Here is a 14,002-nt window from a genome sequence, read left to right as displayed (position 1 = left end):
ATATTAAAAATATGTTTTTATATGTGACCTTGGACCACAAAACAAGTCATAAGGGTGATATTTATACGTTATCTGAAAGCTTTTCATTGATGTGTGGTTTGTTAGGATAGGACAATATTTGGCTGAGATACAACTATTTGAAAATCTGAAATCTGAGGGTGCAAAAAAAAAAAAAAAAAAAAAAAATCTAAATATAAATCTGACTTACTGTTATAAAGCATCCTGATTTAAAGTTATGCAATCTAGATCGCATGTCAGTATTCAACACCAGAAATGATCAGATCACAGGAAATAATACAGAATTACTTACGGAGCTCATCGAAATGTGTCTCAATGCCATCCGAGCCAGTCACAGAGCAAATGAGCCGAGCCTTCAGGAAGGTACTCCACTTATTCACCAGACAGCAGTGTCCTCCATCATCATTCTGCAGAGGAAGTGAGGTCACATTATCCAAGAAGATTCACTGTTAGACACCACACAAATTTCTAGCTGTAAAGTTTGATTAGATGGACACCTTGACACTCTGTATGTGTGAAATGAAGACATTGCTTTACATCAGTATCTGTCCCTCTCTCAGGGCTATTTCTGTGGGTTTGCATTAACTGGCTGTGACTGGGTTGTAAACATTGGCTTTGAGCACTGCTCAGCCCCATCTGCTGTGGACAGCAGCCAACTTCAATAATGAGACGCAGCGATGCCCAGTGACCAGCCGCCAGCAGCTACCCACACATTACAAACATGCTTCTTTGATTCACGTTAGAACAGCAAAAAATAACCAAGAAACAAGCGGTTGCTCATGTAGGAGGCATTGGACTATGATGGATCCCTAGGATCTGTCAATCAACAGTTCAGTCCTGCATGGACATGATTTCTTTAACATCATGTTCAGCACAGGAACACCCAATAACTGAAGAATGTAGAGTATATTGCAGTGCTTATAAGAATAATGAATGGGATTATGTTCCAAACTCGTATGACTTATTTCCTTTTCTGGAACGTTAACTAACATATTTTGAAGAATGTACAATTACAGTTACAAAAAAATGGGAACAGGAGCATCGAAAATTATTCAAAAGCACATAAAAATTCTTCTGAAGCCATATGATAGCTCGGTGTGAGGAACAAACAGAAACCTTTAAATTCTTGACCCAGCTCTACTTGGTGTTTTGTGAATGAATCAGTCTTTTGAGTCAGATCTTTTCAATGAATCAGTTCACAAAACAGTCCAACTGATTCATTCTTGAAGACTAGTCCAGCTCTTAAATTCAGTTCATTGACTCATTGATTTGGATGAGGTGGTTAACAGCTCACTTGAGGAGTTGGTTATTAAAGAAAAACTACTTAAATTTTAATCTGTTACTCAAAAGTTATTGCATATTGTGTCAATGTGACATGTGTTGTACAGGCCACTTAATAGTTCTTATTAAAGCTTACAATTTCTAGCCCTCACTCTTCGTAACCGCATGGAAAAACAGAACCAGATTGTTTGAAATTTCTTGCTTAGTATATAATGGAAAAAGAAAGTCACACGGGTTTAGAACAACATAAAGGTGAATAAATGAACTGTGCTTTTAAGCATGAGCAGATATTTTTACTGGAATATAAGACAAAGGTTAAGAAAATGTCTTACCAAACAAATCCTGCCAATCCTAGACTGAGCCATGGGAGTTTGACCCATCTCAGAGGCCTTCTCACGGAAGAAGAAATACAGCTTGTCGTCATTCTTTTCTGCACTATCAGGGATGAGCTGAGCGTGGACGAATGTTGGATCTAAAAGAAAAAGAAAAAAAGGGATAGGAAGGGAAACAGCAAAAGAGATTAATTATACTTGGAGCAGGAAACAGCAGAAGAGATGAGTTATAGTTGGAGCAAAACGCAAAGAGAAAAAAAGGACAGCAAATGGATAATATTAAATAACATTCACTAGAAACTGCAACTAATGCGATGTGTTTGATGATCTCTCTTACTGACAGTCTATCCTCTTATTCACTGCACTGAACAGTCCAGATGCAAGACATCTGTATGAAATTTGTGATGGTTATCACAGTTGACACTCATGATCAAAAAGGCTAAACTAAAGTAAAGAAACTGAGTCAAGGAGTCACATGTAATACAAGGGAAATCCAGTCTAAAACATTGAAAGATTAAAGCTAAGGAAAACTGTCAATAAAGTTATATATATATATTTTTATAATTTTTTATAACTTTATAAAGTGAGTTTGCAAAAGTATATGAACATGCTTTTTATGTGACATTTAAGAGTAAATAAATAAATAATAATAAAAAAAATTCTGCTCATCTAGGCTGCATTTATTTGATTAAAAAAAACAGAAAAACAATAATATTGTGAAATATTACTAAAATCTAAAATAGTGGTTTTCTATTTTAATATACTTCATAATAGAATTTATTCCTGTGATGCAAAGCTGAAATTTTAGCATCATTACTCCAGTCTTCAGTGTCACATGATCCTTTAGAAATCATTCTAATATGCTGATTTATCATCAATGTTGGAAACAGCCGTGCTGCTTAATTTTTTTTTTGGAACCTATGATACTTTTTCCAGCGTTCTTTGATGAATAAAACATTACAAAGAACAGCATTTATTTAAAACACAAATCTTTTCTAACAATATAAATTACCATTGAAAATTTGGGGTCAGTTAATATTTTCTTTCTTTGTTTGAAAGAAATTAATACTTTTATTCAGCAAGGATGTGTTAAATTGATAAAAAGTGATAGTAAAGACTTTTATATTGTTAGAAGAGATTTTTAAATATCTTCTTTGAATAAATGCTATTCTTCTGATGACAATTGAACTTCAGTTATTTAAAAATGTTTAATTATTTCAATTTCAAATTTAATATTATTTAATAATAATTAATATTTCATATTATTATTTCATTTTTCTGTATATTTGATAAAATAAATGGACTTCTTTTAAAAAAAACAAACATTAAAAATCTTACAGATCCCAAACGGAATTATATATTTAAAATAAAATAAAATAAAACTGATAACTAATGAAATCACAGCTATAATATATTCAGGGATTATAATAAGGGTCAAGAATTGAGCTTAACTAAGCAGTAATGTTGCTTGAGGTGTTTTTTTCCCAAAAGTGTATGAAATATGAGGTTAGTTTGCAGGAGGCAGGATGAAGGGTCAGTGTTGAATATTCATATCTCGCACTTTCCCTGCTAAACAAAGAACTTTGTCTTGGTGGTACGCCATGGTTCAAAAATTTTGTGTGTACCGTGGAGCCAGCGGGAGTTATATTGGTCGGTCCTCATGGCTGTGTGTTTTCCCAACGTGCGAAAGATGGCTGAGTCTGTTCCCATAAAATCGATGTAGACGCCGGCGTACAACTGGCCATCTGCCAAAACAGAGTAAGCATAAAAGAGATAAGTAAAGATAGACAGATTAACTTCAGAAAAATGAGCTCATCCGAGTCTGAAACAAAAGACATGCTGTTTTGTATATTTTCCAAAAGTACTATGATGGCAATGAGAGGTACGTACTTATCAAAGCTGAGACGCTGTTTAGTTTGGGGTCAAAGGGGCATTTCCCTTTCCCAGAATCTACTTTACCAGGCTCCAGTCGGAAAATGTATTCCTGGAACAGGGAGAGCATGAAGGTTTCATTAATGACAGTGCAATAGATCACATTAGATGAGCAGTATTGATTCTCAGCTTACTTAGATACTTTAAGTTTCCAATGTTTAAGAGGTATAGCCAGGAAGTGAAATGCACACAGGTTCACTGGGATAAATGAAAAATAAACTAACTGAGGTTGTAATATAATTGAAATATCTTTAGGTAACCTATTGTTTGTGTTTTTTAATTGTTGGCGTCTCACATATTGTCTAATGCCAATACCAATATCTTGCCATTTGACAAAAGCAAGCTAGTGTAAAACTGCCCAGAAGAAAGAAACTAATTCCATAATTCAAGGTTTCCAAGGTTCTAGGCAGTTGCCAAAGAAAATGAGCAGTTTCTCACAATCAGCTTCATGACATATGAATCTAAAATAGTCTATATGGTTTCACTGGGTTAGTGACAAGTATTAAACTGTTATTTAGGAAAACAAATCTCTTCAAGATAAAAATCCACTCCACTCCATGCAGTTTGCATTCCATCTACAGTCAAACAGATGCAAAACAGTATTTTAAATAAGCTTGGTAAATGCTGGATTTGCACCACCAAATAGGCACAGCAGTTAGAAAACATGTAACATGAACTAAAATCTAAACAAAGATGTAAAACGAAATCTAAAGAGTCTACAACATGCCACAAAGAATATATCAGCAATTTGGCAAATTCAAGTCTCAACAAAAGACTCGTTTTGGATAATATACAACATTTTTGGAAGCTTTCTACTTTCTAAGCTTTACACGCACACCACAAATGTAATATAAGCCACCGATAAATTTTCTGCTGACTAACCACTTTCGAGCATGATGGAGTGTGGGTGTGGGAGTAATCTTTGCACGTTCTGCTAGATTTCTGTGCCAAAGGCAGGCTCTGGACAAGTGTAGGCAAACTTGAGAAAGACAAGCTCTAAAGACAACAGTTCCTCTGCTGTTTCTCTCAACGCCTTTAGCGGAGGAAACCAGCTGCTGAAAATGCAAATACAGTGAGAACAGAACCTTTCCTTAAACTTCTAAATAAAACCAATATCTTGCAAGTGCATCTCAAGAAAAATAAAGTACAAAAAAAGACCTTAATCCCACTGAAGAGTTCATTTCCCACCTGGGGTGCGTATGGTTCTGGTGAGGCACTAGGGTCTGCGGCTCGACTGGTTCGGCCTCCTGCTCGAGGCATCTGATCTTGGAGCAAGCCCTATAAAACAAGGTGTGTGCCTCAATAAAAGACCTGTTCCTATAAATTCAATTACGACCCAAGAGAACGTCCAACGCAGCTGTGTCTAAACAAGATGATGTTGAGATGCTAGAAAGATGGCTGCAGTTTGGTGTATCCATAGTGGACAAAGAAGATGCACAAAGTTGTCGAAAACATGCACATGCTGAAATAACCCTTGTTAGCACATGAAATTACCTCTGCATATCAAAAAAAAAAAAAAAAAAGACATGCATATATGCAGAACCCCACTAAAGTAGAACAAATGCAGTTGGATCCAAAAGCCTGAGACCACTAGTGAAAATGCTTATTTTTATATTAATTGCAAATTGTTTTAGCAATATGTGAGTGGGAAAAAAAATTGATGATCAATATCACAAATTTGCTTATATTTGAAAACTGACTTTTGAATTTGAAATAATTTGTCATTATCCGTTTAAATCTTCTTTTTTACTTCCAGTTTAAATTTTTAAATTCCAGATTTTCAATGTGATCTGAAACTTTTTTGAGTGATGTTCTTATGGACAGTGGTTAATGATGGAACATGGTCATGGGAAAGAAGGGAGGTGAAATTAGGACTATGTTTAAATGCAATTACCCTCCTAAACACTAGGAAGAGTTTTTGAAGTAGCAGAAAGTCAAAAGACATGCAGGTGGTACAGATTATCCTGTTTGTTCCAGGGTGGAGAAACATTCCTCTCTAATGACATAATACCTTTTGACTAAGGTAGCCAACCGTTTGAACCCTTGACCTGCAAATGGTAGCAGGTCGCCTGTGAATGACAGTTTACCTGTGCCCTTTGACCTCTGTCCACATAGGTACAGATGGGGTTGTAAGCTCCTGTCCCACACACATACAGGTGAGTCCTGTTCCATGGCTCGATTAGACGAATGAAATTACCACACTCGCCCTGTTAACAAAGAAGAGATGATATCAGTGATGCTGCCATGGTGAAATGATAGTTTAAGATATGCTCATATTGGAATAACTATTTTGGGATTTACAAAGATTGTGGTAATTGGTAGTGATGCACCCACATTAAAAGATTAGTTCACTTCTAGAATGAAAATTTCCTGATAATTTACTCACACCCATGTCATCCAAAATGTTCATGTCTTTCTTTCTTTAGTCAAAAAAAGAAATAAAGGTTTTTGCTGTAAACCTTTGAGGATTTTACTGCATATAGTGGATTTCAATGGGGATCAGCGGGTCCAAATTGCACATTCAATGCAGCTTCAAAGGGCTCTATACGATCCCAGCCGAGGAATAAGGGTCTTATCTAGTGAAACAATTGGTAATTTTCTTAAAAAAATAAAATTTAAATACTTTTTAACCATAAATGCTCATCTTGCACTAGCTCTGCAATGCATATGCGTGACTTCACGCATTACGTAATCATGTTGGAAAGTTCATGCATTGCTAGTTCTTCGTCTATTCAAAAAGGTAGGTTAGGGTGAAAAACTCTCCTCCAACTTTAAAATCGCCTGACATTGTTGTTTTACCTTCTTTCTTAAGGGCATTTGACTTTCTTTGCAATTCACTTTGTAAACACAGGGTCGGTACTTCGGCCTACGACACACATGACCTTTCCAACGTAATTTTTTTTTAGAAAATGACCGATCAGTTTGCTAGATAAGACCCTTATTCTTTGGCTGGGATCGTGTAGAGCCCTTTGAAGCTGCTTTGAAACTGCAATTTGGACCTTCAACCCACTGATCCCCATTAAAGTCCACTATATGAAAAATCCTGAAATGTTTTCCATAAGTGAACTAATCCTTTAAAATTCATTAGTTTAAAATAAATCTTTTGTGTCTTTGTCACTTTGGATCAGTGCATCCTTCCTAAATTAAAGCATTAATTTCCTTTTTAAAAAATCTTACAAACACCAAAACTTTGATTTATAAATGAATATAGCAGAAAAGTATATGCTTACATTGATGTCTTTTCCTGAGAGGACACACTCAGTCCTCCGCTGAGGAGCCACAGGCCAGTGAATCTGAGGAGAAAGACAGTGATAAATAAATGTCAGTCATCCAAATCCATTGACCAGATTTAAGTTTACTACTGCCAAGCCTTGCTTATCGCTTGTTTTGTTGCAATCTGTACTGTATAACTGAGAAATCTTACTATGAGGGGCTCTTTGTTGATATCGTTCAGGTCTAGAGACAGGATGTAGTCCTTGCTGCCCACGTACATGCGATCATGGTCCTCATCCATACGAAGGATTCTGTAGTCCGTCGAATTGAGCAGAAAGGCAAAGTGATGGGCAGTTCCAGTAGATTTCAGCTCTAAAAAGGACAGAGTAGAAGAGTCCGTTTATGTATTTAGCAGATGCTTTTTTAAAGTTACACACAAACTGGGAAAAAAAAAATTGTATGTTTTTGCTCTATTTCGCCAACAAATAACCATTCCAAACACAGCCACAGCACTGTTTTGCGTCTTTGACCAACATGACGGTGTTTCGTTCTTGAATGTATCACCCGTTAAATGATTCAGTTCAATCGCAATGACTCACTTATTTAACAGCGACTTACTGCCACCTATTGGCGGTTTTGATTTCACATTTAAAGTATCTTCATTTAAAAAAACATGTAAATATTAGTATTCAATGTTTTGTTTAAAATAACAAAATATTATTTATGCATTTGTAATTGCAAGTTAAATGCATTCATGTCCCTCTGAGATGAATTAAACATCTAAATCCCTCAATTTCTTGACTTATGCCTTCGTTTTAGGTTGTAATGTTTACCTTTTCCTAAAGTAATGTGAAATTGATTTTTGTATTTTTATTAATTTATTTTATATATTTTTTTATATATCTATTTGTATTTGCATTTTGAATGTAATTTGGCATATAAATGCATTAAATGGGTTTAGTTTTCATGGTTATTAATGTATGCAATTTCAACAATAAAAATGTTAATGTTTCTAAAAAGGAAACAAATTAGCTGTTTATTTTAAGAGACCTATCTTATTTTCTCTTGTATATTTAGTATTGCTCTTTAATAAAGAAAATGACTTCTTATCCGATTACTTGATTAATCAATGGAATAATCGATAATAATAACGACAGCTACAGCTCTAGCATGTTTCAAACAAGTTTCCACATCTACCTTCAGTCTAATGAAAAGATAGCCCTGCCCCAATCTCACTGGTTAAGCCAACATTGGGTTATGGGAACTACACAACTGTATAACAACTCAACCCAGGTGGGACCTGAACCCACAATGCTCAGTTTAGGAGCCTAGAGCTTCACCATTAGGCCATCGGCACTTTTGGTTCCAGTGTTTTATTGCCCGTTTGTTCCAGTAGTTTCTGGAATTCATACAGAACAGTTCGACCTGTCAGTGCAATAAGCGAAATGCAACTCTGTAGGATTATGAACGTTAAAGATAATGAAAACAAAATAACAGAAACAGCCTAAATGCCTATCAACACCTCAGAAGAGTTATTAAATATAAGGCTTTCTACTGGATGCATAGCCACGCTCCAAATCCGCAAACTCTAAAAAGACTCACATACAATCAATCCAAACACCACAAGTGTTGCCAAGTCACAGTAGTTCCTCAATAAAACAGCATCTGTACAGCTGCATGGATACGTCCAGCCTGGAGTTTTTTCCCGAGGTTCAATGTCCTGGCTACATTCCTATGTCTTTTGTTATTATTATTGTTACAATCCTGTTTTTACAGGGTGGATTTCTTGGGGATTTTTGGCTCTCGACAAGTTCTCGTGGGGCCTCCCTGAGTCTAATATTTAATTCTACTACCAATGCTGGGGCGTCACGCTTTATTTTCCTCTTCCCCCAACAAGCTTGTTGGAAACTGAGTACTGTATGTGGTCTGTGAGAGACCATGCATTGCAGCAACACTGGATATTTATGCATGCTCTTTTCATTTATTTCTGTATTTAGATTATCTTTTTGCAATCTAAAGCTTACTTAAAGTTAGTCTTTAATAACACTAATAATTTAATAACACTGTTATTAATGTAATTTAAGCAAATCTCAGAAAGAATATGCATTTTTCATAGTGTACTATAATGTTTTGATTCCTGAAGTCTCATGAAATTAGATATCATGAACCACTACAGGTTATAGTTCATTAAGTTTACACCACAGACCACAGAGGACTGTGTCAGATGTTCCACTATTCCAGAGTGAGCATGTTGAAGGAAACCTATGCATAATGTAATGACACAATGTTACTATAACACATCATATTGGCTTCTTTCTCTGACAAGGTCTACTTGGGAATCAACTGCAGAATGGAGAACGGTGGAGGAAGAAATAGTTCATTGCAGATAGCTGGCAAACATATGCAAAAATGTTTGGCCAAGCACAATTGTGACTCCCCATTCTATTGTGAAACAGATTTGTGCTAAAACTCTGAAGCACATGCTTACACTTAGCAGGCCAAGGTTAAATTTGCAACTTCATAATGAAAAGAGACACCAGGCCACGTAACCACGTTTAAAAAGACATAATTTTTGATTGCTCAAGGCTCAGTGGATGGAAAAGTGCCATCAAAGTCTTTCAAAAATGAACGAGATGGTTCGTAATACAACCACAAGTACATGATGTCTACATAGATGTAACAAAACACTTTTAAAATAGGATAAATGCAGCCTAGGCTTACGTTTTTGACTTGGTAATTGTTTGTGGTTTGCATAGCAATAATGATAATTTGTGAAATTTGAACAATACGTATAAATAAAACACAGCATATCATTTTCTCACCAAAACTCCCTAATTTTCCTTTAGACACAAATGACATAATAACATCTTCAATTATACTTTTCCTAAAACATATTATGTTATGGACTGACTGTCTCATAAAAAGAAATGGACTTACTCATGGCAGGATTTTTTATAGTTTTTTTTTTTATCATGTTTTAACAATAAAATATAAAATATAAAATAAAGTAAAATAATTAAATTAAAAATTAAATTAAATTAAGTTAAAAAATAAAACAACATTTTAAATAAATAAAAATATTTTATAATTTTAAGATTAAAGATTGAACAGTCAAGCTTGGCAGAGCATTTTCCTGGGAAGTTTGGTAATGTCGCGGAATGTGCAAGCCATAGAGAAGCACCCGTCTTTGCAAAGTACCAGTATATGAACGTTCTATCAGAAGACACGATCTACCCCACTCTTATACAAAGAGATTTAGCACTGGGCCGCAGACAACATAAAATCTCATTTACCTGTGTGGGCATTCCTGGCACATAGCTAGAATTCCTCATCTCTTTCATTTCAGGGTTCTAATTAAGCACTAGGGCAGGTCCACCAAGTTCCAACAAGTTCTCAACCAAGATGCGTAAAGTCACTTGAAGGACATCTGAAGCAACTAGTTTTTAGTACTACAAAGACTATCTATGGTCTATCAACTGAATTTAATCTTACACATAACACACACAAACATTAACTTTATCTTTGGAGATTGAGCTTTACCTTCAGCTGTCCAGCCTAAATGATCACTTGAAGATTAGCTCTTATCTCTTGGCTTCAAAGGCCAGTCACCTGTCAGCTCGCATGGATTTGAGTGACCGGTTGAAGGACGGTGGACTGAATATGATTGAGGGAGAGACCTTACCTGCCCTGCCTGCTATCACTGAGTTGTGTGTGTGACTTTAAATGAATGAAAACTTTCCTCTCACGTTCAGCATGTGTATGAGGCATTGATTTTAACAGCCCTCATCCCTGACAGAGGATTACTCCATCATCCTTATCTTCAGGGAAGACAGGACGGGTGATTAAAGCAAAGGATTTAATCAAACCACACAGATAAAATGTCTTTTTTCTCTCTCATCTGTCCATCAAAATCTTATGACAAATAAGGGCAGGCAAACAAACTTACCACTTAAGAGTACTAGAGATATTCTATGATTTCAGAAACCAGGGTTTTATTTAATCTGCAACACAATAAATACATATACAAGGCAGCAGCAAGTAGCATTTGAACAGTTATGCAACACTTTAAATAAATGTATTTCATATGGCATATGTATATGGCAAGTAACTTTTCTTTTTTTTTTTTCATAAGTGGGTATAGACAGCAATGCAAGGCCAACATCAGTGGTTCAATCAGTATTCTTGTAGCTTTATAACATTACAGTTGAACCACTGATGTCACTATTTTAACAAGGTCCTTACTATCTTTCTGGGTCTTGAATGTGTCAGTTGCGTTGCTGTCTATGCGGGGTCAAAAAGCTCTCGGATTTCATCAAAAATATCTTGATTTGTGTTCTGAAGATGAACAAAGGTCTTACAGGTTTGGAACGACATGAACGTGAGTAATTGATAGTCATAAGTCACTTATCAAACCAAGTGTCCAGTTTCCCTTTATATAAAATATTTTAACTGAATAGTGTTTACAAAAAATTAATAAAATAAAATAAAATACCAAAGTCACTTGAAGTACATCTGGACACTGAAGACACAACTAGTTTTTTAGCACTGCAAATAAAATAAAATAAAATAAAAAAAAATAAAATACCACAGACACTTGAAGGACATCTGGACACTGAAGCAACTAGTTTTTTAGTACTGCAAATAATAATAAAATAAAATAAAATAAAATAGAATAAAATAAAATAATAAAATACCAAAGTCACTTGAAGGACATCTGGACACTGATGACACAACTAGTTTTTTAGCACTGCAAATAAAATAAAATAAAATAAAGTAAAAGAAAAGAAAAGAAAATAAAAGAAAAAAAAAAGAAAAGAAAAGAAAAGAAAAGAAAAAAAAAAAAGAAAAGAAAAGAAAGGAAAAATGAAATAAAAATGAAATAAATAAAATAAAATAAAATACCAAAGTCACTTGAAGGACATCTGGACACTTAAGACACAACACAAAAAAAGGTTTGTGGCTTCAGTGGCCAAATTCGTTTTGGGGCCACTGTACATTTATAACCAGTTCTTTCGCTGGCAGCCTGTTTAGTATCATGGACCTAGGGGGAATGGTCCTCATCTGAGGAGGAGTACTTATAAAGCATATGAGAAATAAGAAAGAAAGAGTGAATTGGGGATAAGAATAATGAACTAAAAGCACACAGCAGTAAAGAGCCCCAAAATAGCACAGATGAAGAAAGAGAAGAGGAGATGTGGGTGTGTGAATCTCTACGGTTGGGAGTCTCCCCTCAGGGATCGGTGGGAGCCGCTGTTTGCTTTGGCCCACAGTTTCAGTGAGAGTGAGGGTCATAGATCACACTCACAGACACAGGCACACACTCAACGACAAATCGAGCACCACGTGTTACCCTGACCCATGTGATCCTACAGTGAATTGTTTCTGAAAACTCCTCATTTCTCCCTTTTCACAAACAGCAGCCTAACAGCAGAAACATGGTAATAATTATCAGGCCACGACTCCATTTGGTGCGATGACCCAAAGTCCTTGCTCTAGTTTAAAGAGCTTATTAAAGATGTCAGAATGTGTTTTCACAAGATCACAGCCCATAATACACTATAGTTAGGCCTATTTATTTTACATCAGGATTTGATGTGACAGCCTATTATGTATGGTATGTCTGGTAAGCCCTGACCTTTCTCATTTCGTCTTGTGTACTGAACACAGCCAAAAACAACACCTCAGATTATTGATTCATATCACTTAATGTGCTTGAAGAACCAGGCTTAGCCTTGGCGAACACTTAAACAAACTGTAGCACTCCTTTTCAGGTGTTAAACATGAAGTGTGGGTAACAATGTGGGAAAAAAAATTCTAGTTGTGGAGAAATGAAATAAAATATATATGCAAACAATTTAGCTACAATTCTTATAAACTCATTAGCAGCTAAGCTGATTTTTTTAAGTTACATCATGTTGTTGGTGTGCTAAAACATGCCTCCATGTAGCATAAATTCAATTTAATGTTTTCCTTTAATTAAAAATCATATATAGAATATAGAATTATTTTTCTACCTTTACTTGACTGTAATTTAAATCCTTAATTTTTTTTTTTGGTCAGTTGTATACATTTTTTATATTTCTAGACTTATTTATTACTATGCTGCTAGTACTGTTATGAAATGAAACTTATATTTGGCATGCTGTGAAATTATGTAAGGCAAGTTTCGTGACCAAAAAACTTTTACCCATGCATGCATCCAACAAAGCAATGTCTGATGACCCTGATTAGCTCCCACTCCACACTCAAACACGCAAACGTGTTAAAAGACCTTGAGGTGTTTATCTCACCATCTTCTGATATCACTGGGATGGTTCATCTTAAATGAGGTTGTCCACAAACAGACACAGATAAGCGCAGCTCCTCTTCCTGTTCAGTGTTATCATATTGGTAAATCTGATGGTTGCGGCAGATCTTTCAATAAGCATTCCACCGAGAAACGCTATCAGAGATCTGCTTGTTTCCTTCTCTCCTTTAATCTTTTTCCTTTTTAAGGTGTTTCAACACCAGATCGGCCCTACCGCCTGCGTTTCACACCATCATGGTAGTGACACTTCAAAAATCATAAAAATATCAAAACATAGCTAATTGTTTTCTACTTGTTTTAGGCATAAATCTAAAAAATAGTGAGGTTTGTGCTTAAAGCAAGAAAAAAATTCCAATTAGAACAGAAGAAATTTAATTTTGCTATATGATTTTGCTTTTTATTTAATTTAAAAACAAAAAAACTGATTAAGAAAATTATTTTTGTAGCGTATTTAGCAAATTTAATCAGCCTTTACTTTCATTTTGCCCCCTAGTTTTCCTCTCTCTGACTATTTTTTCAGTGAGTTTGTATCTACATACCAGGAAAGAGATGGCGGAGAATTCTCACTCGATCTCTCTCACTTTCACACTCTCATCTCTACATCTTTCTATCTTCTGCTCCTTCTTCCGGGTCAGGTGAGAGTGTTAAATAAAGAAGAATGTAAATGCAGGTGTTGAAGATATTTTAACTTTACTTATTTATGTTTTTTTTTTTTTCACAGTGCTTAGCTTAAAGGGGTCATTGGATGCAAAGTTCACTTTTTCATGTTGTTTGAACATTAATGTGTGTTGGCAGTGTATGTACAAATCTACCCTATTATGATAAAAATCCATGCAGCAGTTTTTAATTAATCTGTAAAAATAATATCCCCTTTTTCAAATCGAGCCGTTCTCAGATGCCTGTCCTTGTGGCGTCACAC

General features: G+C 35.3%; 1 protein-coding gene across 2 annotated transcripts in view; it reads right to left on the bottom strand.

Moving 5' to 3' along the window:
• The window catches only part of sema3fa (sema domain, immunoglobulin domain (Ig), short basic domain, secreted, (semaphorin) 3Fa), a 51,811-nt gene that overhangs the window by 12,611 nt on the left and 25,198 nt on the right, over positions 1–14,002 (bottom strand). Inside the window, exons 3-10 of one of the 2 annotated variants that reach the window (XM_051112003.1) lie at positions 6,988–7,148; positions 6,794–6,856; positions 5,651–5,770; positions 4,752–4,841; positions 3,522–3,615; positions 3,257–3,376; positions 1,632–1,771; positions 311–425 (exon numbers count right to left, since the gene is read on the bottom strand). In XM_051112003.1, coding sequence (XP_050967960.1) covers positions 311–425; positions 1,632–1,771; positions 3,257–3,376; positions 3,522–3,615; positions 4,752–4,841; positions 5,651–5,770; positions 6,794–6,856; positions 6,988–7,148 — 903 coding nt within the window. The remainder of the gene's footprint in view (positions 1–310; positions 426–1,631; positions 1,772–3,256; positions 3,377–3,521; positions 3,616–4,751; positions 4,842–5,650; positions 5,771–6,793; positions 6,857–6,987; positions 7,149–14,002) is intronic. The other variant, XM_051112004.1, reaches the window with a different exon arrangement.

Source organism: Labeo rohita, chromosome 6 (assembly GCF_022985175.1).
Source record: "Labeo rohita strain BAU-BD-2019 chromosome 6, IGBB_LRoh.1.0, whole genome shotgun sequence".
In the NCBI taxonomy this organism is placed as follows: Eukaryota; Metazoa; Chordata; class Actinopteri; order Cypriniformes; family Cyprinidae; genus Labeo; species Labeo rohita.
Note: the sequence above shows the minus strand (reverse complement) of the source record. Positions and strands in the feature narration are given on the sequence as shown.